Source organism: Anopheles arabiensis, chromosome 3 (genome assembly GCF_016920715.1).
Source record: "Anopheles arabiensis isolate DONGOLA chromosome 3, AaraD3, whole genome shotgun sequence".
Classification (NCBI taxonomy): Eukaryota; Metazoa; Arthropoda; class Insecta; order Diptera; family Culicidae; genus Anopheles; species Anopheles arabiensis.
This window is the reverse complement of record NC_053518.1, coordinates 83,912,665-83,939,630: the sequence shown is the minus strand read 5'-3', so window position 1 is coordinate 83,939,630 and position 26,966 is coordinate 83,912,665. Positions and strand designations below refer to the sequence as shown.

General features: G+C 44.5%; 1 protein-coding gene across 2 annotated transcripts; it reads right to left on the bottom strand.

Annotated features, from left to right (window-relative positions):
* Positions 1-12,473: 12,473 nt before the first annotated feature.
* Positions 12,474-20,283, bottom strand: LOC120903654 (collagen alpha-1(I) chain-like). 2 transcript variants are annotated; one of them, XM_040313215.1, is made up of 7 exons: positions 20,068-20,283; positions 19,063-19,472; positions 18,007-18,902; positions 17,830-17,928; positions 15,184-16,308; positions 14,574-15,113; positions 12,474-14,511 (listed from the first exon to the last, which is right to left on the bottom strand). In XM_040313215.1, exons 2-7 carry the CDS (start codon positions 19,355-19,357, stop codon positions 12,784-12,786), a joined length of 4,683 nt encoding a protein of 1,560 aa, XP_040169149.1. In that variant the 5' UTR covers positions 19,358-19,472; positions 20,068-20,283; the 3' UTR covers positions 12,474-12,783. The 2 variants fall into 2 exon arrangements, with proteins under 2 accessions (XP_040169149.1, XP_040169147.1); XM_040313213.1 differs by having other exon boundaries at positions 20,079-20,283.
* Positions 20,284-26,966: the final 6,683 nt, after the last annotated feature.

The window sequence follows — 26,966 nt, the reverse complement described above, 5'->3', positions numbered from 1 at the left end:
TGATTCAAAAGTAAAATTGAAAAAATATATTAATTTGTACATGGATTCAAATCAATGTTTAATCATGCAAATCCGCTTCAAAACTCAAAACGCACCACAACAAAAATCAAACAATAATGAAATTGTAGTTGAAAATTTACATTACGCTCGATATTTACAATAAATACATCATATGCAATAAAATCAGCTACAGATACAGGCTGCAGAATCATTTTAAAGCTTTAACGGCGGTTGAAGTCTTTCGTTGAGTTTTTCAAGCGACGAACCCGCCGCAACTGTTTCCCATGCTCTACTGGTTCGTCCCTTTGCTCTAAAACCATCAACAGGGAGCGTAAAATCGTGCTCGCCAATTCTCTTATTTTCTCTTCCTTCTCTTACTTATATCAGGAGAGCACGCAGCAGTAAAGCTGGAAGGGGTGGAATTTCCCCTCAGCAAAGCTCGTGTACGGATCGTGAGTTGAGCACACGCGCGAAGCGTGCCATTTGGAAGGAGCAGGATCTGGGGGCAGCCGTTGTTGGGGGGGGAAGGTAAAGGGTACGATCCTTCGGAGGTTATTCGTAGCACGGTTCATTGACGCTAGGGGTGTTGTGCAAAATTCAATGTGGATCGCAGTCCGTACGTGTCTGTGTGCCTACCGTGTTACCGTTACAGGGCGTGAAGGTTTGAACTAGTGATGTGCGTTGCGTTCCGAACCTGCCAGGTGCGATCCGTTCCAGCATGCCAGTATCTGAATCGCGATTCTTATTTATAATCCAAGTAGGTTCAAACTGCACCTGTTGTTCCCACCTGAACCCGCTGTTCTCAGCGTACTCTGTGATCTGTGCTGGGCCGGTTGCTCTCAATGCTCTTTGCGATCTGGCTTAGAACGCTGGACATTCTAGTCTCTTTGATTTGATGAGCCGGCTTGCTGTAAACAAATCATCCAGGTTCAATGATTTTTTCAACGCGTCAACCTCACTTTCCAAACTCGCTAAACACGCATTCCAAACGTGCTAATCTTGCCAACCAACCTCGCCGCTACCAAACTTGAGTATGTGACGCTGACATCAAATTTGTTGCAGTCAGATTTTTTATGACATTGACAGTGACATTTTGCAGCCCTGATTATTACTATTGAAAAAGGAAAAAATCATCGATATTTGTTAAAAACAAAAACCACAGAATGATTTGACTTGCAATGCTCTATATAGCGGGCCGCTTAAATAAAGCGTTTTTATTTTAGTTGTAGAATAAATTTACGCGTTCGATAAACTTTTATTTGGCTCTGTTTGAATTGAAACGGTGTGATTATTTAACATAACATGTATTACACAATATTGAGTGGAAACTTTCAAGTTATCCATTTATAAAGTGAGCATCTGGAAAAGGCAAAACCATGGCAGATTATCTTGAATCTGCGTTTCGCGTTTCGTTCTTTTTCTCCAGATTGTCAGGTTCCTTCCGTTCCACAATTTTTGAAACAATTCCCATCACTAGTTTGAACAGATCACGGGCTGTTGAACAGGTTCTTGCTTCAGACGCTCCACATCGGTGCGCTGCTTTTGATGGAGAGTAAGGCCCGCTCGCGCTTGCAGGAGAAAATTTGAACGAAGAACGAAACGTTTCTTTTGGCAAGCAGCAGAGCAAAACCGGGGGGAGCAATCAGAAAACCATCTAGCTGAGTAGAATATTCCCCCAGCCACGCTCGAAGCGACCGATCGTTCTGGCCCAGTGAAAACGTAGTGTTTGCAGTAAACGGTCAATGGTCCCGATGCCGGGTGTGGTGCCGCCACCCGGTGACAAGTTTTATGCTACGGGTAGGTCAACACCAAACGCGCCCGTCCGCTTGCAGCACCTGCAACAGGGTAAGAAACCGGGAACTTTCCCAAGCCATCCGGTTACGATGACAAAACGGATGCACAGTGGCAATTAAGTTATTATAAGTGAGAGCTGTGAAAATCGTACCAGAACCTCCGTGCTCGGTGTGGCATGCGTGGCTTCGGTGTGGCTACCGTGCAGTTGCTCGATCAAGTCATCCGGACAGTGTGTATGAGTGCGTGTGTATGCCTGTGTGTACGTGTGCATGGGTGGGAAAATCGATTTAACCTGATGAGGGGTATGATGCAGTTAAACCGCAGTTTCAAAGCACAGGTTCGAATTAACATTGTAGCGATGTCTCCGAGGCCTGGGAACGGAAATCGCACCTATGAGGTAAAGGAAAAACGTTCAATGTCAGCTATTTTTATGATGCTATAGGAATGCCAGTGTCATGTTTTGTGCCGGTCGTGTTTGAGGCACATTTTTCTTGTGTGTATGATTAATAAAGTTTTTGGAATAGGAAATCTTACGAATAGCAAACGATTCATTCAATAATTCTGAATTAATTCAAAATGACAATTATTGAAACTGGAACAGGTTTCCTTATGTATCACAATACCTTAAACTAAGAAACCTAGCATATAGCTGTTAACATACGAATACTGGATGATATTGAACGACTCAGCGAAAGGCCAACGGATCTCGAGCAAAAATGGAATTGAAAATAGGTGTTGGATTCGCTCAGGCATGACTACTTTTGTGTATTTAAATTGGATCAGTTGCAGTTTTGCTTCTTTTTTTTCTTTATGACAAGCAACGTTCGGAGTATTTGTTATCACTCCCGAAGCCATTGATTAACATTTTTGCAAATGATAATGAGAACGTTCACAGGTGCCACAAGCTCTGCTTCAACCTACTCAACCGTTTCCCCTCTGTCCCAGGATCGTATGGAATGTGGGGGCCATGGTCCCAGCCCATCGACTATGGGCGACCCCGGGCGTGCAAAATGCCATGTGCTAAAGTGCCTTGCGGAACTGCTTTTAAATTGAATTTTAATAACAACCCCTTCTATCAACCAACCTACTGGGTTGTGTGCGCGATTTTTTCTCAACCTAAGCTCTCTACTAGACACCCGGAGAAGGCACGAAAGAGCCCTTCAAATAGCCCCTGGGTAGTGTCGAAGCAACCCCGACGATCACTTTCGAATGATAAACGTGAGCTGATAAAAATGGCATCGGCACTCTCTCTCCGGGCTGGCCGGATAGATGATGATGCTGGAAAACGATGCTTTTTTCGATCGAGGTCGGTAGCGCAGGAGAGCATTATGCTATGCTTCAGAAATCAAACCTCGTTGACCGACTTGACACGCCGAACCAGCAAGGAGAGGAGCGTTAATGTTAAAAGCGACTAATTATTTCGCCCGAGCATAACTTCACAACCTTTAATTAAAGTCATGATCAGCGAAAAGGAAGGGAATGGGAGTAACATAACAACAACGGGGAAGATCCATCATCAGGAGAAATATAGAAAAGTAAATTCCATTTAGCCGCAGTGGTACAGCAGAAGCAAAAGAGAATATCGATATCATAAAGATCGATGCTGGCATTCCGTGACCATACTCCCCGTTAAAGGCGCATTGTTGAATTAATTCAGAGCAAAGGAAGAAGACTGTCACCCAGGGGAGAAAGATTGCATTGGTTGTTTTACCGGACCAATTAACAGGATGGTCCGATTTCCTATCCTACAGCAATTACCCGTTCAACTGGTACAGTTTTCCACCTCACACAGCGCTCTCCAGTATTGTCCGAGCTTTGCGAGTACCATTAGGTGGTCCGGTGGCTGTGTGAGAAGGCGTTAATGTTTTTGTTAAATGCACGATTTACCGCAAACAATCATCAGCGCTCATATAAATGTATGAGCATCGATTACGGCCGTGGAGGTTGTGGTTCCATTTCCGACACCAATTACGCACTCGTCTCCCCACAGCGGGACACCACAAAACCTGTTCCATTTCCAAGGCGGGAAGCAGTTGTCTGTGGTCAGTATTGTGTGACCAAAAAAACGCATAATTCTGCAGGTAGTGAAGTTGAGGCTCTTACGGTTCAGTTGAGGACTGTTGGAGGTTGAGAGCTGACGCATCAAATGGGATTCATTCGTCTGTAATTAAGTTATTAGACTGCATAACTAAGACCCAATGAAGCACTTCCAAAGCTCTGACTATTTAGCTCGGTTTGAGCCATCACAAAATTGCAACAGTGCTTAATATAACAAACAAATAAACAAACTGTTGATTATTCTGTGTCATACTGTTGCAGGTTTGTTCAGCTACATATGTTAGAAATCTGAACCTATTTATGATACGCATAGTCGTACAGCGTTTTCTGTCTGAATTTTATTATTTTGGGAAAATACAGAAAGACGGCTAGCGACGTATGTTGATTTTTTACGAAATCTAGTCTAATCTTTCTTAACGTTTCTTTCTACCTTACATTCGTAAATGACCGTTAAGTTTGAAAATGTGATCGTCGTGGTAATCGCTCGTAAAGAGAAGTTGAATTAAATGAAATTTATAAAATTAAAAGAGTTGTGTTCGCAACAAGAGGTTGATAAGATATTAAGCAGCACCTTGATGCTGCTGGATGTTTAAGTCGATCGACTTTAGTTGAGAATATTCGAGGGCATTAATTAACAAGCACGTGCTATAAGTAGCTTCTTCCCTTACTTCCTTAAAAGGTCGACCAGATCGACAGCCGATCATGATGAATCATGTATTAATTATCGCTCAACGATACGCTGCCAAATATGGAGCAAAAGTATTCCAGTTTCCTGTTCCGCTGCTACGTTTGGTTCATTTAATCATCATTACTAACACGCAAGACATTCCCTCCTGGAGATGTGTGTGGTCTTTACTCTCAGGAACAATATTTCACGCAATGATGTGTTTCATTCTCGCTATTCAATCTCCAAATCAATCTCTGAATCTTGACGTGTGCTGGAACATTAAACAACGAACCGTTTTGTTGAACAACCCTTGCTCAAACAAACAACGATCAAATCGTTCAATCTTATTCGACAGTAGCCAAAATGACTTCATCACTATCCAGTTTTGAATCTTCACCCAGTACAACAGGTCAGTTCCAACTGCAAAACCCCAAGTATTGAGAGTAACAGAGTCACTGCATCGACAGCAATTTTCTTCTTGTCTCCTCTTGGTTCACTTCCAGCAATTTTGGGACAGGTTTTACCGGTACAGTTCCTTCGCATGTGACAACAGCTGATTTGTTTTTCCTGTCGAACCTGAACGAAATCGGTCCCGGTGCGCGTCATCGCGTGGAACAGGTTCGCCCTGTCCAGTTGATCGGTGGAGAGTGTTTTGTCGGGAGATAAATCACGCAACGCAAGACAAGGCTGAACAGATATGCAAAAGACATCTCACAAGACAAGCGTATCGTATCGGCAAGGATATCCTGTCGATGTTTGGGACAGTTATTAGCATTTGCGTGCATGTTATCCTTGCGTTGCGTGAGGCTGAGTGAAGATCAATGCGGCTCTTGCCGAGAGTTGCTTCCTGGTGACTGTGTTACAAGATGTCGTACATCACACGTGAAATGAATAAGTAATTGAAATATGCACTTGAGCATAATGAATATTCATAGGTCGCGTGACAGATTTATATTTCCCAACCTGCAGAAGAAGTACCTGTTTCAAAAGGGCAAACAAAAGCTTCATCGAGGAATTTTATTTTGAGATTTTAAAATTATCCATAAATCTTGTCACTAATTGATTTTCATAAGCGTTTTCTTAAGCGTTTTAAATTTCAAGAGAAGATCATGCACAGATCAAAAACACACTCTCCCCGTTTGCTCTGAGTCACTAATTTATGTGCTAAGAAATCATTTTCATGTAATTGATTTTCTGCCTGCACATGCCGCGATCAGCAGGTGCGGTCGGGTCATAAAAAAGAGATGTTATAAATGTCGCCCGTTAAGTAATCAAGGCAGGACGCTGATCAAATTATCATATGTTAAACGTTGTTCTGTGTGCATGTTCTTGTCGGTCGGAAACACGGTCCACACCCGAGCTTTAATGCTTTAATCACGCCGTGTTTGTAATTATGCCAAGGGGTTTACTTTATTGCAGGTGCTTTGTTTAATATTCCGCGATTGGTTGGAGTTTTAATTACTTGTTGCAATAAAAACAAGCACCAGGAATGATGTCAAGCGTGGCTGGACGATCATGCAGCGGAATGAATAACTTAAGATCACATATACAATAAATATTTAAAGAATATCAGCTATAAAGATTTTATACAAAATACTTTGTGTGCATTCTTTGTCACAGAAAGCTAAAGTAAATTTCAAAAATCGTCTTTGCACAACGAATTGAGCTCTTCGCCGTTAAAAGGTTTCCGCTACTCCGGAACCAACATACCCTTAGGCATTGGCAATCTTATCAACGACCACAACTCTTTCCCTACTGCCGATCCGCGAACCACCCCAAAGCATCTGACCACGGCTCGTTTTAATCCCAACCAACGAACCAACGATCGTTCGAACCACCTTCTTAGCCAGGCAAACCGAACTGTCACTGGAGTTGGAGCATGCCGAGCCAAGAAGCTGTACAGTCGAGGGTAGCAAAGGAACACCTTTCGAACCCCTGCTGACTCTTCACACTTTCCTTTGACTGGGAAGGGCTAAAACAGAAAACGAATTCCTTTGCCGTGCGGAATGCAGAGGTGGAGTTAGTCCAGGTTACAGAAGTGACTGAAAGTTCGAGGTTGGGAGTGAGCTTTTGGTAGTTAAAGGTGGAATTCCTTCAAAGGTGAACATTAAACACACTGATAACGCTTAATTGTGGTGTAAAATATGTGGTTTTGTGCATTCTATGGAGCATAAAAATAGTTCCTTTGATAAAAGCAACAAATAATTGTGGGCTAGATGCAATAAGTCCCATTAAAACCATTCGCAGAACAGACAGAATTGTCGAGCGCTCCTATGATAGGAGAAATCATTGCGTTAAACCCATATTGCATCCATGCTCACTTAGGCACCAACACAATACCCCATATACTTCAGAAATCATGGACTTATCTGTTCGCTTTAGCTTCATTAACGAACGGAGGCACTTACTTATCAAAAATAGAGCAAACTCACATCTTTCTATTTGGTTTCGAACGTCTTCTGCATTCTCTTTTCCTTTTCTTATTAGTGCTGCAAATCTCACGATGGAGATATTATTCAGCAATGTCTCAGCCTACGATTTCTTGGAAACAACTCCAAATGCTTCTTCAACCCACAGTCCACAGCATGACCCAACCGGACAGTCTTGTCCCGTCCCCAGGACGTCATATTCCTCCGCTATTTATTCTTTATTTTCTATATATTTAGATCGCTTTCAGGACGCTCGGTGGCTGGAATTGAAACAGATACAAGGCTAATTTAAATACAAATGTTGTAAAATGGCACAAATGAAATGTGCGCGAACGGTTGCGAAGCGATGAGACGTCTTCCAGTAGCCTTCCCTAGGGAGAGAGAGGAAGACCCCCCAAAGCGAGATGCTTGCTTGCTTGGTTTGCTTGGAGTCTCGTCCCGAAGACCACAAGTCGAGATCCGATCAGCTTGATACTGGGCGCGCCAGCTCAATGTTTCATAAAACAAACAGTCCATTATTGAAATGAAATCGAGTTCACTGTTTGTTTGCGCGAGGCACGCGATGTCTCTCTTTATCGTTCGTTTGTGTGCATGGTGTGTGTGTCGTATTTTAGTGGAAGTATTTGGGTTAATAAAGTATGTTACCCTGTGTAAGGGCCATTTCTTCTGCAACTCAAGCAATCACCACTAAACAAATTATTTCGCAAAACCCCTTCCGCTCCGTTGTCGCGATATCGTAAAGCTTTGGATAATTGTGGGTCAGGAAATTGTGTGCAGAATGTAAAAAAGAGTACACAATTACAATAATTAACGACCCCATTTCTGCGTGATATCTCGCGCAAATCGTGAGCGCAATCGTGTGTCCGTCCCGATCGCAGTTGCTGTCGCCGTCGGTTGCCGTTGGTATGGTAGCGGCGCTAATTATTATGTCACTCGGATGCATAAACTTGTGCGCCAGTTGAGTGCTTCTGGTGGTCGTTTATTGCACCGCGCTGCTGTTCGACTCACGACTCACCCGTCCGCAAAGTGACAACGTCTCAAGCGAAGTTTGCCTCAAACCAAGGAGCAATCGGTACGAATTGATTGAATTGAGTGTCCCGGTCCAAACAAACCACTAAAGGATTGGCCTGTTGCATCGAAACCTTCTGCTCAGTGGGCAAAGAAAACGCTTAAACGTACAACATTAGTCTTGCCTTAAACTGCTCCATAATCTTGTCACACGACAAGAAGCTCCAACGTCAACGATCATTGGTAGTTGAAAAATAGTAATTGCGTCTAATGATAAAAATTAGCTTATCATCGTCGGCAACCGTAAGACTAGTGCTTAGACACACACGAAGATGATATTTTGCGAGGAAAAAATGGCCGTCGTTGAATCTGCAGAAGCTCTGAGATTTGATAGCAATGTCCTCGAATATCAAAGAGAAGCATTAATTGAAACGTTTCCTCCACGGAATGGCCCATAATTGTACAATTATCGTTCCTTTGACATGCCGTCTGCGGAGACAGTTCCTTCTGTGCTGTGGACTTACTTGTATGATACTTGAAAAGTAGCACAACTTGAAAGGAGAAAATCAAAGTTCATCCACAAGGAAGTAGACTTCGAAAAGGAACTTGGGCCTCTTTGACACTCCAACGTTATGATTCTTTGTCCGCTTTTTATGAATCGTCCAATCTCTTGTTGCTCGAAAGTTCGTTCATTGTCTGGTTCGATCAGATTGCCAACAGTGTGTCAGCGACAACACAGAATCCCTTCCGGACAAGTGCAAAGCAGTCCCTACAACAACAACAACACATTCCATTCCAGAGAGTGTATCTTTAGCGATCCCTAAAAAACCCTTAAACTCCTCACCTCGTTCGAACGGTCGTGGAAGTTACTCCGTGAGTTAGTCATACAATTTCCACGGGGCTGTGAATAAATCTGACCAATGCAAATACTGCTGGAATGTGTTTGGTAATCCCGTCGAGGCTATGGGCCTGGTCCGAGCCGCCTATCTTGATGATATGTTTCGGCCCACACAAAAACATGCCCATTTGCACCTTACTGTGCGAACGCGTAGAATCCGTGGTGGCCGAGGGCAGTCACACCGTCGCTGTCGTTGTCGTTGCTCGTTGGACCGTGTTCGTGTGGTTGGGTTTTGTATGATTCATGATGGTGATACGTTTAGTAATGGTTGAGCTGAAGTGAGTCTTTTAGGCCGCTCGGATGGATCGAAACAGGTGCCATTAAATGGAAGTTCACGAATGTTTGCACAGGTGTCTACGTGTTGTAACGAGCTGACTGTAAAGGAGATGATCGTTCAAGTGCAGAAAATATAATAATTTAGATCATATTTTCTTGGTTCCGGAATGTGCAAGATAAAACCCAACTAAAATTTTGCTCATTAATCCATGTTTCTCTTTAAGAGCCTAATTATCGATCAAGAGATCCTTATCAAATCTTGTTTGAGCCAATAACGCCATCGGCATCCTTTGTTTTTGGCCACAATGTGTTTTAAATTATCCTTATCCATTCTCTCGATCTTTATTTGAGTCTCATTCGGTCATCTTATATGCATAGTTTGATCATTTCACGACCGGTTCCACATTGTCAAAATCAAGATACGATAGGCGCCTTTGGTTTATCCTTGTTTCACGATTTTCCCCATATCTTGGCGCATGAAACGAAGTGATCACACGTGTACTGCTCAATTTGTAAGCACTTTGCATCGGTCACACCTTGAAGGCGTTGTTGTCTTGCGTCTCATCTTGGCCATGTTCGTCCCGAACACATTCAGTAGCACGTTATGGGCAGTCAGCGTACTAAGACCCCCTTGGGTACACGAACACAGCATCCCCATGTCATTGGTTGGTTGTCAGGCCGGTGGCTCCAGCGCTCCAGCGATCGTCGGAATGATAATAAGCCTTGTGCTACCAGTGGGAGATAATAATTAGACAAGCAGCGGCAGACCCCGATGGCATCGTTGCGTGAGGTCGCTGAGCGAACTGACGCTGCTCATCCCTGCATCTGCGTCGTTTGATTCTGAGATTAATCGCCGTCACATCCAGAAGCTGCGTCACAGTGCACACTCGCAATGGTCTGCTTGGATACAACACAGTAACACTTTTCCAACTGGTTGGGGCTTATAAAAGCTCAGGAATCATCTCCCATGATGCACTGCTGTTTGGTGCTGCTGAGCCATCCGGTAGACATCATGCCGGGATCGCGTCCTCAATCAGCCTGGAGGGTAGCGCACGCTTTTCCCAGAATCGTAACATAACTGTCTCGTTCGTGTGTGTAATGATAAATTATAATTCCATTACACATTCATACCTTCCGCACTGCGGGTACAATGTTGCGGGGCTTGTGCACGATTAACACAACCTGCACCAGATTGCTTGCCCTCACTCTGGGCACAGGAAAGATCGAGCTGTCTAGCCCCGCAGTCGTATCGTGCCATCGATCGAAATGAAGCAGCAATTGATTAATAGCATGGGCACACTTCTGCTTTAATTACAGCGCAATCATCACAATTTGCAAGTCAGTTTAAGTCATTTTCACATTCTACGGATTTAACGTCTATGGTGATCATATTCTGATGTACTCTTGCAGCAAGATTACAGTAGTTATGTTCAGATAATAAACAATGCAAATAATCATTTTTTCTCGTATGATTTTTCATTTTTAGTTTGGAGTTCGTGATTTTTTTCTTTTATTTTTTCTTTTAATTAGGATTTTATTATGCCTCTGTAGTTATTTTCCATACAAATACCTTTATTTGACAATCATTATTTTTGAATAAAATAGGGCGAGTGGGTTGTAACATTTAAATACGGGGCGTTATAGATGGATGATGCCTTAGTTGCGCCCGAAAGGAAGATACACTGTAAGATGTTCATCCGAAAGCTTTACAGAGTAAATTTTAAAGTTTAATTAGCCTCAATGTTCCAGCATCAACCGGAATGAACACAATTATTCCCATTTTTTTGTACTTCATTGCATTTGACTTTAATGTTTTTTTTTTTTATTTCTTGTAGATGTTTGTTCAAAACGTTTTGTATCCATCGTTCTTCATTTATTTCACCCAATCCAAGTGAAAGCAACGTGTAAGAGACTGCCATTTTCAGAAAATAAACTTATGATCAAACATGTAGGGTAAATGTACCTATAGTGGTGGTAGTACCAATAGTGGTGGTAGTACCAATAGTGGTGGTAGTACCAATAGTGGTGGTATTGCACTAAAATGCGGTTCATACGGCAAATTAAAAGCAATTAAGTTAATTACGTTAGTGTGAAATGTTCTTTAGCCTTTTACAAAGGGTTTAAAAGTTAAATGGGGCCATTCCGTTACTTAGTGACCGAAAAATCCATTATTTTGTGAAATGTGTCAACATTTTTCCAAAATCCTTAGGATTTCATAACGAAACTCATATTTCTGTTAACGTTCTAAATGACCACATAACCACGCAATTACTAGTTTTTCAACATAACTGTTATGAAATGTTATTGTTTTACTAAAATTATTTGCCTTTTGACCATATTTATGCATTTTTAAGTGTTTTTTTACCATAGTGCCATTATAGGTACACAAAACAGGCATGTTCCTATAGTGGTTATAGTTATAAAATCAATAAAAACAGGTCGTTTTCTGTTTATTCGAGGATATTTTCGACATGTCGTACTGTTTTCACTAAAATAAGCAACAGAAATGAGTTTTATGTAGGTAATTTACCAACAACAGGCCAAAATTCGCTTATATGGCTGAATGAAAAATTGACTTCAAATCAAGCACACTCTTCCGGGTGTAGGTTGACGACAGGTGTGATGCAGTACTTTTGTCAATAGTTTCATCGATTAACATTATACATTTTTTTACGATCAAATTACGGGAGAAACCAATATTATGACAGTAATCCTTGCTATTCATACGAAAACAGCTTCGAAACTAAGATTCATTGATAGTATACACCGTTTTTTATGCATCTTTGTTTACCACCACTATAGGAACACAATACGACGACTATAGGAACCATACCAACATTATAGGTACAACGAAGCAGTCACAAAAATATGTATTTTTTCGAAAATGTGATGTATTTCATGGTAAAATGGTTGTGATTGCGAAGATAAAACATATTACAATTGCTATGTGTTAAAATATTCAGCAAATGTCCTTTCTGACACTTTAAATCCATTAAAACACATCGGTACCACTACAAATTGCACCACTATTGGTACATTTACCCTAATCTGAATAATAATTTTATTTTTAAAATATTTACGAAGTAGCTCGTTAAAAATAACGGTTGGCTTGAAATGTGTCAATTTTCAATTTCATGAAATGTTTCATACCTGCAAAATGTTTCATCCATGCTTACAAAAATGACAGATAGAGGACGCTTGTGCATTACTTGTACAGCGGTTGAAGCTGCTTACAGCGGTATGCTTCAATTCACTGAATTGTTTTTTCTCTTGTTTCTATTTGCAGATTACAGCTACTTTTGTCATCCATGGGGACATATGATACCTCACCAGCTATAAGTCGTACTTTATAATTAAATTACTGTATTTCTCGATTTTTTTGTACACACACACATAAACGCACACGCGCTTCTGTAACTCTTTCAGAGCGAAGAACGAGCTGTCCCGATAATGATGGTACTAATCGAGCAGCCATCGCCACCCCACATCCGCCGAGTACAAAGCACGAAGAGGAATCGACTACCCGTTCCGGGTAGGGAAATAGTCATCACAATCGCTTCAACATTACCATTCGTTCGTTTGTCGCTGTTATCCCTGTTTCGAATCCCCATATATCCCCCCATTTCAGTGTTTCCTTCCGCATTCTATCGATCTCACTGGAAGCAAACGGCACCGATCTCGATCCAGAACTGCTGGTGCGTCTCACCCACGTCACGGATCGCAATGTCGATGATGGGCAGTCGCATCGGCTTGTCGGTGCTGTAGCCGAGCACGGACTGGCCGTAGTGTGCCGTCCGGTGCTGGCAGTCGTCCTGCAGTGCCTCGTACCGCAGTCGCTGTGGGCCGCGTGCCGTCAGCTCCGCATCGTTCCAGGCGAGGAACTTCAGGCTCTGCCGGTAGCTGTTCTTCTCCTTGTTGTAGTACGCGACACTGTTCCGGCAGTGGTAGGTAATGTTCTGCGAGGCGCTCGCGGACAGTAGCTGCAGGAACCCGATCTGATTGCTGTCCGCCTTGTAGCTGATCTTCATGCCGTCCTTCAACTCGCCCAGCCAAACTTCCTGCTCGTCGCCATCGTAGTGCAGCTCCTTCGTTCGAAGCGGTTGCGGTAGGATGCAGGATGCCTTCCGCTCAGCATCGCAGTACACCAGGATCGAGTCCCTCGCGTCGCCCTCGTTCGGATCGATCCAGTAGTGGCCCGAGGTGAACTCGGGATGGGCGGCGAACAGATCGCGACATGTCTTGGCCGGAGAGCTCTGTTTGCCGTCCGGTTTCTTGAACGTGGCAAAGGCGGACTTGAGCTTTTCGTACGCGTTCTCGACGAGCTTCTGGCGCTCCTCGTCCGTCAGCTCGAACACACGGCCGAGGTTCATCGGCTCATCGCCCATGCTTGGATCCGGACCCTTTGTATTACTCATTTGACCATGGCCAAGGAGAGCAGCAAGAGCGGCCGCATCATAACCGACACCATCTCCCGGGGGTCCCGGAGGACCTGGTGGTCCCGGCTGACCCGGTTGTCCATTTTTACCATCATTTCCAGGAGGACCTCGGGGACCAGCTGTGCCAAGCATACCCTGCGGGCCGGGTGATCCATCACGTCCGGGAGGACCACGTGGACCCGCCTCACCGGGCTTACCGGGCGGTCCTTCATTGCCAACGTTACCCTTGTCTCCTGGCGGTCCTGCCGGACCAGGCAAACCTTGCAGACCGATCAGCCCACGGTGACCCTTCGTGCCCTTCAAGCCTGGTTCTCCATTCTCACCCTTCGGGCCTTCCAGCCCAGGAGGACCCGGTTTTCCTCTCGGTCCTGGTGGACCATCGACGCCCTGCGGGCCAGTTTCACCACGCAGTCCACGCTCTCCCGTCTGTCCGGATGGACCCTGCGGTCCTGGCGGACCTGGAAGTCCCGGTGCGCCTGGCGTTCCCTGTGTACCGGGGTTTCCGATCGGTCCCTTGTCTCCCGTACGTCCAGCAATTCCTGGTGGACCCTGCTTTCCTGGTGATCCCTCCGGGCCTGTGTCTCCGGTCGGGCCAGGCGGTCCTGGAGGACCCAGTTGTCCCGGTGCGCCCGGTGGTCCATCGTTTCCTGGCTTTCCGGGAGTGCCTGGCTCACCGGCTGCTCCACGCATTCCTCGCAGGCCTTGCGCTCCACTCGGCCCGGGAAGTCCCGGTAGTCCACGATCGCCCGGCACTCCTTGTGGTCCTTGATTGCCTGGCGGTCCTGGTGGTCCATCGCTGCCTGCCTCACCCTTGATGCCTTCTGCGCCTTGCTGTCCAGGCATGCCCGGTGGGCCTGGATTGCCCGGTCGGCCAGTATCTCCCGGATTGCCCTTCAGACCTGGAGTGCCCGGTGTTCCTGGTGCTCCTGGATTGCCCGTTTGTCCCTGTTTTGAGAAAGACAATCAGAAATCTTATTTGCAAACTGCATCCTAACCGAGGTACTTACAATCGGTCCCTGATCTCCTGGACGTCCGGGCGTTCCCATCGGTCCCGTATCTCCTCGTAAGCCTGGCTCTCCACGGGCTCCCTTCGAGCCAGTCAAGCCGATCAATCCTTGCGGGCCAGGTTCACCCGGCACGCCCGGAAGTCCGGAGTTTCCTTGTTCACCCTTCAGACCCATGTTTCCACGATCACCCTTAGCTCCAGGTGATCCCACAGGGCCTTGCGGTCCGGGGAATCCTTGCAAACCTTGCGGTCCAACTGCGCCACGTTCTCCAACCGCTCCCGGTGCTCCCGGTTCGCCTGAGGTACCGGGATTTCCTGGTTCACCCTTCTCAGCTGGTTCTCCGGGTGGTCCCGTAGGTCCCATCGGACCCTGAAGTCCTCGTTCGCCCACTCGTCCAGCAGGTCCTTCCGGCCCAGGTGGTCCAGAACTACCACGTTCGCCCTTTTCTCCTGCCGGCCCGGCGGGACCTCGAAGTCCCGGAAGACCCACCATTCCTGGAGCTCCTTGGTGTCCTTTCATACCGTTTGGACCCGGAGATCCCTGAACAAGAAGAAGAGCGTTTTGAGATCACAGTTTTATTTGAAAATCAACATCAAAATCAAATGCTTACCGGTGGTCCATCGTTTCCTTGTGCGCCCGGTTCTCCTCGAACTCCCGGCGTACCCGGTGTTCCAACTGGTCCTCGCTCTCCCGGGAAGCCACGCTCACCGCGTATACCCGTTTGGCCAGCAGGTCCAGGAGGTCCGGGTGGTCCATTCTGTCCATCCTTACCCTGCGCTCCCGGGTTGCCTGGAGTTCCGGGCAGTCCCTGGAATCCTCTCGGGCCCGGTGTTCCTGGTGGTCCACGATCGCCATCGTTTCCGGGTGGTCCCGGAGGTCCGGAAATTCCCGGCGGTCCATCCTTGCCAGCATCTCCCCGCGGCCCAACTGGTCCCTGGGGTCCAATGTCACCATCCTTGCCAGGCTCGCCGGTGAATCCCTTATCGCCGGGCAATCCCATCGGTCCGGGCAATCCTTGCAATCCTTGAGGTCCTGGCTCACCGACCTTACCATCGGCACCGGGCAGTCCCCGCTCACCCGTTGAGCCTGCCTTACCCTGAGCACCCGGGCGTCCCGGCTGTCCACGCAAACCTTGAATTCCTGGCGCACCCGGTGGTCCGGGATCACCGCTCGAACCCTTCGGACCCTGAGGCCCCATTGCACCGCGATCTCCCGACTGTCCCTTCACACCTTGCGCTCCATCCGGTCCAGGAAGACCCGGAGATCCAGGCAGGCCACGCTCTCCCTGTGGTCCCGGAAGACCCGTTGGACCCTTCATACCGCGTTTGCCACGCTTTCCTTCTGGACCAACGGCACCCGGAAGTCCACGTGGACCGGGCACGCCGCCTTCGCCCTTAATGCCTGCTTCACCTTTGTAGCCACGTTCGCCCGGCAGTCCGGGTTCACCCTTGGCTCCTGCATCTCCCGGACTTCCATTGGCGCCTGGAGCTCCCCGAGGTCCGGGGAATCCGGGTGGACCCGCAATTCCAGGCGATCCAGGACTTCCCTTCTCGCCGGATGCTCCATCTTTTCCTGGCGGGCCGTTTAGACCGGGCTCTCCCGGTTGTCCTGGACGTCCAGACTCACCGCGTGGGCCTTGCGGGCCTTGGCTACCTTTCGGACCGGCTGCTCCCATGTCACCTTTAGCGCCGTTGCTACCAGGGAATCCGGGAGGCCCTTGCTTTCCAACGGGGCCCTGGAAAAGTGCAAAAAAGAAGTTAAGAATTACTGGTCATAATATTGTAATTGTGCAAGGTTTTCTAGTGTAGCAACGACAAATAGGAACGAGGATTTATTTCAAGTCATAATTTACTTTTGGTAATACACGATTGCTTTACTTCAAGTTTGAACGATCCATTATTCAAGAAATGCTTTTTTCCTATACTGTATCAATACCAATTAACTGTTCCTTATAACACAAACCATACGTTGGAGTTCAACATTTCATTAAAAATATATTATTTTCTTATAGATCTCTCCTGGTTCCAAATTAAATCTGCTATTTTGGACCAAGAACATAACATAAGAGACATGATGAGCATTTCTATTAGGTTTCAAAAAGATACATTATTGACATGCCAAATTTTAGCATGCTTGTTCAAATCCTTAAATGAAACGTTTACAACACTTTGCTAAATTTAAAAGTATTTCATTAATTCATATACAGGGTTTTTTTTTTGCTAGAACAGCATCGGAAACGAACAATTCAATCCCCTAAAATACATTTTATCAATAAAAATGGAAACTCGAATGATCTGTCATTGATTGCTTGGTATACGCTCGAAATTCATTTTATAATGTTGAATAGGGGTTTTTAAGGATTGGAAATGAACACTGTAAGCTGGCTAGAGAAACACTTAATAAACAGACTTTCATGATATGCCATCATCCGAAATCCGTTGGTGGTTCTGCATTTTTTGTATTAGAACTTTGTAGATTTCTCTTTAAATCAAGAATGGTACTAGCAAGATCATTATCCTCGCGAATTTGTATCACTATAGAATCTAGACCAAGCCTCAGTAAACTTTTCAGTGAGAATTGGTGAATAATATCGTTATTGGAGTCTATGTTAACGTTACTTTTAGCTTGTCAATGATCGTTTCAAACTCATAATGCATATCTCTCTATCTTGTTGGCATGCCCGCGATTGTGCACGTCGTCGTGAAATGGCCCAGTTGAAAGGTGAAAAGCAATTGCAAACTACAAAAACCAAATTTTTGTGTTCTGTACTTCATCTTAAAAGCGTGTTTGATGTTAAAATAATTTAAGTATAAATATTAATAAAATATCCTAAAATAGATTCTTCTTTCGTTCAATTCATTCAACTAAACTTACGCTGGAGCTAAATATTAACACCACTGGCTTAGACAGTTGGGTTCAAGCCTAGATTGGACCGTCTCTTTGTAGCAAGGATTGGCAATTTGGCAGTGTGGTAATGAATTAAGTCTCGAAAGCCTATATAGACCGGCATGTCCGCATAGGAAGTTATGCCAAATAGAAGAAGATGGCTTAGACAGTATGCGACAGTATTGCTTTTGTCGATGATAAATTGCATCTCAACCAAAATGGTGTATATGACTAAACAATGACTGTACTTTTCACATTAAAACTCATTTGCATAATTTCATTCGTATAAATATTGTATCTGGGATCAAAATTTGGATAATGATAGAGGACTAGAATTTAAGGTTGAAAACATTTTCGAATATTAACTTACCGGAGGTCCCGGTGGTCCAGCAATACCATCAATGCCGCGCAGTCCAGGAGGTCCAGGCGGTCCTTCCCGCCCTCGTTCACCACGAGGTCCAGCAGGTCCCTGTAGTTCAAAAAAATCACAAGCAATGCACAATCAAAAACCTTTTCCAAACAATGTTCAATGCACTGTTTTACTTACAACTGCTCCAGGTACACCGGCCGGTCCAGTAGCTCCAACGGATCCCTTCTCACCGATCGCTCCCGTTTCTCCCTTCATGCCCTCAGGCCCTGGTAGCCCCTGATGTCCCTTCAAACCAGGAACACCGGGCATACCGGGAAGTCCCCGTGGACCTGGCAGACCAACCGGACCTTGCGGTCCAACCTCACCATCATCACCGGCCGCACCATCCTTTCCGGGCGGGCCGGGCAGTCCACGTGGACCGGGTGGCCCTCCCACTCCGGAGGGTCCAGGTTCACCCGGTTCACCACGCGAACCTTGGAATCCTTGCGGTCCCGTCGGACCGGACGGACCGGGAGGACCCCGAGGGCCAACTGGACCGACCTGAGCCTGCATGAACTGGAAGTTTTCCGGACCGGGACCCTTATCCGCCCCACCCATCGTTTCTTGGAGTTGCTGCGTGTAGAACGTCAGATCCGGTGCTGGACCGGGTGGTCCTGGAGGTCCAGGAATGCCGGGAGTACCCGGAATTCCAGGCTGTCCGGCCTCACCTGGTGTGCCCGGCTCGCCACTAGGAGCTGCCGGAAGACGATTACCTACGGCCGATGCATCGAACTCCGGCTTCTCGGTGGTTGTGGTCGTCGTAGTGGTGGTGGTAGTAGAGGTAGTTGGGATGACACGTGGGCAGTCCGCCTCATCGCACTGGATTGAACCGTTGCGACAGCGGCATGTGGCACAACCTTGATAGCCGGACTCGAACACTTCTCCCTCCCGGTACCACTTCCCTTCATAGTAGCAAGTGAAGGGCTGTACGATCGATTCGGGTTCGGGCGCACGTGTGGTAGTCGTTGTCGTTGAGACGCGTGGGACTTCGTCATCGGGCTGCCGGAAGCTTGGGTCTGGACTGCGTGTACCACCTGTATGAAATGTGGATCATACGAATCGTTACCACAGAATCACATGATCATGATTTGCAGATGGCAAAGTAATCTTTCCACTCGATTCGTTGAGCGGCGACATCTAAGCGATGCAGCAGATGATCTTAATGACACACTCCACACACACACAAACACTTACCATTCTCTGCATCATAGTCGGGATCCGTCCCGTAGTCGTAGTTGTCGCCATAATCGTATGCCGAATCGTACTCCGGCGCTTGGGCCTGGGGACGATCGGCCTGTGGGCGATCGGGGCGCACTTTTTTCAGATTTTTCGTAGCCAGCGCCTTTTTCGTCTTGCTCTTTTTGGATTTTCGTTTGATCGGTTTGACCGACTCCGCTGCCGGTTCGTCGTCGCATCGTATCTGATCGGCAACGAGCACTATGATAAAGAATACCGCCAGAAGCAGCGGACTTCCGAGACGGAACTTCATGGCGCGAGGGTTTGATGCGTGCGTGCGTGCGAGCGTGCGCAGGTATCCTCCTTTTACGGGTTGTGTGTCCCGGACGGCTCCTTAGCACATGGCTGCACACGTCCTTTCGGATATCCTATGGAAGGTAAAGAGCACAGAAGAAAGCACCACAATTAACACACACACTGAGCGCGAAACTGAACCAAGCGATCTGAAGATCGCACCCGTACTAAATCTAATGAGTTCTTGCGAGGCTAACACAGTGGAAGTATCAGCAGCAGCAGCAGCAGCCTCCGGAACACTGATAAGAGGTCCACGGCCCTAACGACACTTTAACATGGGCCGGAAAAATTAGACAGCATTAGCCGGCGGGGGCCCAATTCTTTTCTTGGTCACTATCAAATTGGTTCACTGCACTAGTAACGCGCTGTTCTAATTTCAATTTCACATCATCCACACGTTTTCGGGCGTTGGAGCCGTTCTTGGTTTACTGATAGCGAGAGCACCACTTGGTCACCACGAGGGACGATAAAACGCAGAGCCGAAATAGAATCAAGTTAGATGCAAAGAAGCAACACCGTCACTGGGGCACACTTGGGGGCGTGATGGGGAGAAATTTTGCAAACCAACTTCTCAGGAAGTCCAAATCCCAAGAAAAGTCCTTGAAAACACACACTCACATTCAAAAATACATGCTTCGACGGTTTAAAGCTAATATACAGCAATCTCACCAATAACTCACACAGTGGGACAGCACCACCGCAACACACGTTCTCTCCTCAAGATCTGTTACTTCCACTTGCACTGCTCCGGTTCCACACAAAACGCGACACTTTCACTATGATCACACTTCAAGCGGCACTATAGTTACGGGGTGGCACCAGCTACCAGTGTGCACATGATAACACCACCCGAACAACTGAACTTTTGGCGGATTTTGGAGATCGTTTTATACCACCCATCCGATCCACAGATGGTCTGTGGCACAGTGATTTAAGCCCTTACGAGCTCGCGGCATACGCATCAGCTGGAAATAGACTTCATCGGTTGGTGCACAGCTTTAGAATACAGACACCATTGCCGGCCGCCTCAAGAACGCATTTTAATTACTTTAACAAGAGTGTGTCGTACAGAACTCTCCGGGCACAATATGCTGTCTTCTGCTCACACACTGGTGGCACAGATGGTTTTCTAGTTCTCGACAATGTACTGGAGTTGGCTCACGAGTGAACAGAAATGAGTGAAGAATTAAATCATAATTTGTGCACGTTCGATAGCGATCGCGCTAGCCGCTGGCGGAGTGGAACGGAAGAAATGTGATGGGGGTGTCGTGATGAAGAGCGATTAATTCTAATAGAACTGCACGATTGTACAGAGAACAGTGACATTGTACGCTTGGACAGCTGTCGGTGGGTTTCAATAGTGATGCAAATCGTAGAAGAAGGCGCTATCGATCGCTATTTGCATACGATCCATCAATAGCAGAGTGTATCATATCGATTTACATTACCGTTTGCAACACTGTTTAAAGAACAAATGTTCCATTTTTAGATGAAATGTGATACAAAAACATACGAAGTACGGTAAATAATTAGATAAAAAAATGATTGGAATCGATCGAGATCGACAAAAAAATGAGCTAAATGAACATTAACAGGACAATACTGCAGACTACACATTTGGAAAAGTTGCTAATAACGTAACAGTGAATGAGAATTTACTGCATTGCATTTCGCCAGAAAGCGATTCAGCGTTAGTAATAAAACGGATACGAAAAAGGTTTTTGTTCTATTCTTCAATTTTAGATTAAGTTTTTTAAATAGACTCACTATTGATAAGTAAGTAAGTAAGTAAGTCTCACTTTTGGAAATGATTTTTTGTTGAAATTATAACTAACCTTCTCACTTACCTTAACAGAATATAACGTCAGTGTATGCATCTATTGCATAAGAGACAACAATAAAACTTACCCTCAGTTCTTGTATGGTTCATATCAACCACCATCGCTGATCAGCTGTTGACGTTTTATTACTTTCGAGCGCACTAAACAAAATGTAACGTTGCTAGACATTAACACTATGGTGATCGAAAAACCATATGGGCCAGCATTTTTGTTAGTCGGCTATGAAAAGAGCACGGTCTAAAATATTAATTCTCAGTACAAACTCCGTTCACCGAGATATAGTCTTCATATAGCCTTCAAATAACATGTAGCCTTTGCTATTTACAAAATTAAATTGATCCCTGATAAAAAAAAAAAATCATAAAGTACTTGATTTATATTCATTCAATGACTTCAAAAATCAACAAACATTATTAGTGTTTAATCAAACTTGTCAGTGAAGTGTGCAAATATTGTACGAATTATTGCGACGAGAAATCAGCACTTATTTCTATAGACTTCCATTCAAAGGAAGGGACAGGTTATCGCAAAAGTACAAATAAAGCTATCACACTAAACCGTGAAAAAATAATTATCAAGACTATCTGTTGGGATGGTAGCTTAAGATTAATGATAGCTTTTTAATGAAAATTGGTATAAAAGATATCAGATTAAACCTATTGTAGAATCAGTTTATGAAGAGCCTTAACTCAAAGTGCATCGAAAAGTGAAACAAAGCAATAAACTGATTTCATTACTCATACCCTCTGGCTTTTGCGAGTGTAGCTGCCAGCTCAGGAAACGATGATGATCGTTTTGTGATACTTACACGGTGTAATAACCGTTCTACAGTCTGATACGGTGTTTGTGAGGGATATGAACATTTGGCAGTGATTCAATCCCCAAAATGTTTGAACGGCGCGTTTGTATGTGTTAACGGCAAGATAAGGGAGTGTACGTTTTACAGGGTTTCCCACGATGTATTGGTCAGTTCCCATGATTTTTTGGTGCGTTCCCACGATTTTTTGGTCGTATCCCATAGATTTTTGGTTCGTTCCCATAATTTTTTGATATTTTCCGATTGGATATCAATACAATTGGACCAAACAATTCTGGGAAACGACCAAAAAATCGTGGGAACGCACGAATAAAATATGGGAACCCACCAAAAATTGATGGGTACCAACCAATAAATCGTGGGAAACCCTGTAACACGTTGCAAAACAACTGGTTGAAACGTTTGGATGTGATACATCACTTCGTTCACTCAGCCTACACGCGGTTTCGTACGATGAACCAATGGTTAGAGTGCAAGCGAAAGATGAGCTTCGGTTTGTGCCAACTGTAGAGTGTGGCAACTGATCAGCGTGTGTCTCGTCGAACGATGTGAGCCTAGGGAAAGAAATATGCGAAAATATCGTAGAAGCATTACTGATTCTATCACCATACTGCTTCAATATTCTACATTACTGTGAAAGTAACTAAAAGCGACAGAGCTGCTGGTATCCTATAAAACTAGTAATAGCTGACTGTGAGAGTTCTCTATAATGTGTACCTAATTTGCCTTTGCTGAATGGAACAACAACCACTATTCCACCAACCACAACAATGTCAACTACAAAAGCGTCAAGTACAGCAGCCTCTACTACAACAATACGCACTTCAATTATTCTTTCCTCTTCGACTTCAGCGACGGGTGAACAAAGTTCTTCCTCAAGCCAGGGAATACGATTAACGATCGTTGGAAAATGTTCAACATATCTCGAGTGTTCAGGCGGCTGCTACATAAAAATAAACTGAATCTAGGGGTATATATTCTACAATCCTTTCACATTGTGTATACCTAGCATTGTACAAACGTGTGAAATACTTTCGCTTATTCAATAAAAAATAATAATAACTGAATACTAATTTCAAACCACGTTGTTACCCAACTGTCACGTGCAGTAGTTTATCTGATATAAGTTTTATGCTCTATTATATATGGCTAGTCCAATAAATTTCAATGACAATGGAAAGACCTGCGGAATAAGAGAGGTCGAGAGAAACTGTTAGACATAATCATCATCATGCCAATAAAAATAATCGATTGAGGCCATGCTAAAATCACACGATGCAAACCACGTTGTAGGAAAAAGGGCGTTGTGAATTTGGAATAAAGAAAAAGAAAAAATATAAGTAATTTCGACATTAGAATCATATGAGAACCAAGAATCATCCAACTTTGTAGCAGCTGGAGCTTCTACATACTTGATCACAGATTCGTAATGGTTCTATGACTAAAACCGTGAATTACATCTTTTCAAGGAAAACACTGTTATCAAAATATCAAAGAAGATTGATAACAGTTGATCGTAAAACAACTCTGCCAGAAAGTTTATTAGTGTGTAAGCCTCATAACATACCTTCTGCTTCCAATTATCTTTCCGGAAGAAGTAAAACATGAAAGAAGTATGAGGTTTTTATTAGTCACTATCTAGTTGAATAAAGCAGCATAGTTTTTTTTATCTAAGAGTTTGGAGTGTATATAGCAGGTGATTTTTTCACTGATTTGTTTACGATGATGATACGATTTACGATATGAAACGACAGGCAATTAAAGATTTATATCTGTCTTCACTGTTATTATCTTCAGAGATAGTGCGCTCAAGATCACTATCTAAAGATTTGGTATAAAAGAAACATCGATAATAGCAACTCAACAATCAGTTTTGGTTGGTGGAGGTGCTCACTGTTGAAGTACTTCAAACCATAACCATTATAACCACCTGCAGGACAATCAAGTGTTGTTTGGAGCCAATACCAGAAGTGTTGTTAAAATTAGTGAAAGTAGCAATGAAGCTCCTGTTTGCACTTGTACTACCCATACTTTCGCTAGCAGCAGCTAGTCCTACGCAGCTAGCTAGACAAGTAATTACAGCGTTGGATGAACCTCGATTCGTGCCGATCGAAGAGTGTGGCAACCGTAAAGCATGTGCCTTAGCGGATGACGGGCAGCTGGGAAGAGAAATATGCAATGATTACGTCGGAACTACCTTCGTAGAGTCACCATATTGCTTCAATACAGTGTTTTTGTGCAGTTTTAATCGCGTAGTAAAGTCGTGCTGGTATCCTGTGAGTGGATTGAAGCGAGACTGCAACAAACCTTTACAATGCGCCCCTGACCTACCGCTTGTCAAAGGTTCATCGAACACAACTGAACCAATTGTGCCAACCACAGCTGCGCCAGATTTAACCGATGAATCTCGATTCGTACCTATCAAAGAGTGTGGCAACCGTAAAGCATGTGCTTTGGAGGAAGACTCTGAGCTTGGAAAAGAATTATGCAATAATTACATTGAGCCTACCTTCATTGAATCTCCATATTGCTTCAATACGGTGTTTTTGTGCAGCTATAGACGCGCAATAGAAACGTGCTGGTATAATTTGAGCTGGATGAAACGAGACTGCAACAGTCCTTTACAATGTGCTCCTCATCTACCGCTGTTGAGAGGATCAACGAACACAACGGAACCAACCTTAATTGTGCCGACTACAACAGAGATAGCTTCTACAACGTTACCTGCATCAACTAAAAGTACTGGCACAAGATTTGTACCGGTCGAAAAGTGTGGTAACCGTACGGCGTGTGCGTTTAAGGAAGATGCAGATGCGGGGGCGTATATATGTAACAACTTCAAGGAACCAACATTCGTTGAGTCAACGTACTGCTTTAATACTGTTTATTTGTGCGGTAATAATCAATGGTTAAGACAATGCTGGTACACATTAGACGACGTCAATTCGGACTGTGATATTACTTTAACATGCGTTCCGGATCTACCGCTTATCAAAGGATCATCGATCACGACAACTATTGCGCCAACTACCACTACATCTACCACAACTGCACCAACTACAACTAAAGCTATTACAACCGCATCAACTACAGCTAAACCGGCTACAACTACAGCTACTACAACCACACCAACTACAACATCCTCCACCACAACTAAACCTACTACAACTATCATAACGTCTTCGACAGAAATGGCCGAACAATGTTCTTCTAAGGACCAAGGAAAACGGATACCGATAGCCGGAAAGTGCACATCATATGGCGAGTGCTCGGACGGCTACTACAACGAAAGAAGCTGCTACGACGGCTACATCTACTACGAACCATTCAACATGTGTTTACCAGGAAACATCCATGTTTGTTCACTTCTTGGTTAGGAATTAACCAAATAAATGAGCAATGAGTTAGAAAAATAAGTTACCGTAAATGAGATTCTTTAAGTGAATGATCGTAACGCTGTTTGTTAGACCTTGGTTCTTTCGCTGGTTTTTGTAATATAAAGTTCACACAATTAACGATTGCCGAGAAATTGTGAGAAAGCGAGAGAGAAATGTTTCGTACAGTATAAATCCGCTACAAGAGATGTACCGATAGCTATGGATCACGTTACTTCCATAGAATCTGAAACTGAATTTGCTGATGAAACTACCTATTTGGAGTTTGCAAAACCAACAACAGTACCATCATTATCCTCTAGGAAACCCTCATTGATCATTCCACAAATAACAGCACACATGGAACAATGAACAATGTGAGATCCCAAAGCTGGTGCTGGTTGTATACCGTCTGGGCAACGAATAGCATCAGCTACAAATAATGCTGAGTACTTGGAATGGTCAGGAGGATATTACTACCTACGATCCTGTGGTGAAGGTTATATCTACTATCAGCCTTTCAAAAAATCTCGCCCGGAGATGCGAGATCGTGTCAAATTCTGACATTTTGAATGAGCTATCTGGTTGTTTTTGTACGCAAAGTTTGTGAAACTGATAGAATATTATCAATAAAGAATCAATTATAATTTTTAGATACCTCTTTCGTCTATCGAATGGAATTATTTTGTTGGACTCCTTAATTGGGGTAACAACACTTATCGGTAAAGGCTTGCCTATACCACTAATCAACGGATATGAAAGATTTTACAGCTTACAGTGTTTTTGTTAATTTTTGTGAGGGAGCTCATAGCCGGCTTATGAGGTATATAAGAATATAATAAAATATGTTAGCATTAGGATTTTAAATATTTATTTACCTTGAATCTTATTTTGTATGCTTTCCTAAATAGCCAAACTTTCTTAAGAAGCCGATTTTGGCACGGCTGCTTGAATTCGCATTTTTCAGAGGTTAAATAGCATCAAAGTTCCAGGTAGGTCTTTCAAATATAATCCTTCCCTTCGTGTAGCAGAACAATCTGTTCGTCAGCATTGATGCTGATCCAATTCGTCCCAAACCGCTCACCCTTAAGTAATCGACGTCCCATTCCCTAATAGCCATTGCCACTGCTGTTGCCAAACGATGGTACGAGGCTGAAGACCAGTTCGCAATCGGCTAGGTTGCAGTTTGTTTGTGTCTCTGTTTAGTAACACTACCAGCAAAGGGAAGTTGGTTGTAATAAACGACCAAATAGCGTGACGAATAAACGACACAGTACAGACCCGCACTCTTATGCAGCGTCCGGGTTTTGTTTGGGCCCACCATCAACGCACAAAGCGAGTGCATATCTATTTCTACCCGTTCAACCAGCCTTCCAAACTCCAACCGTACCCGTGAAGCCACCAGCGCCTCACCTGCAGAAGCGACTCCCACAAGCGGAAGCCGAGCGAACGCCAAAACCGGTCCGGGTACGATGGAAATTAATACGCACATTATAGTTTGAAACAACATCAAACGCTTTAATAAACGGCTTCATT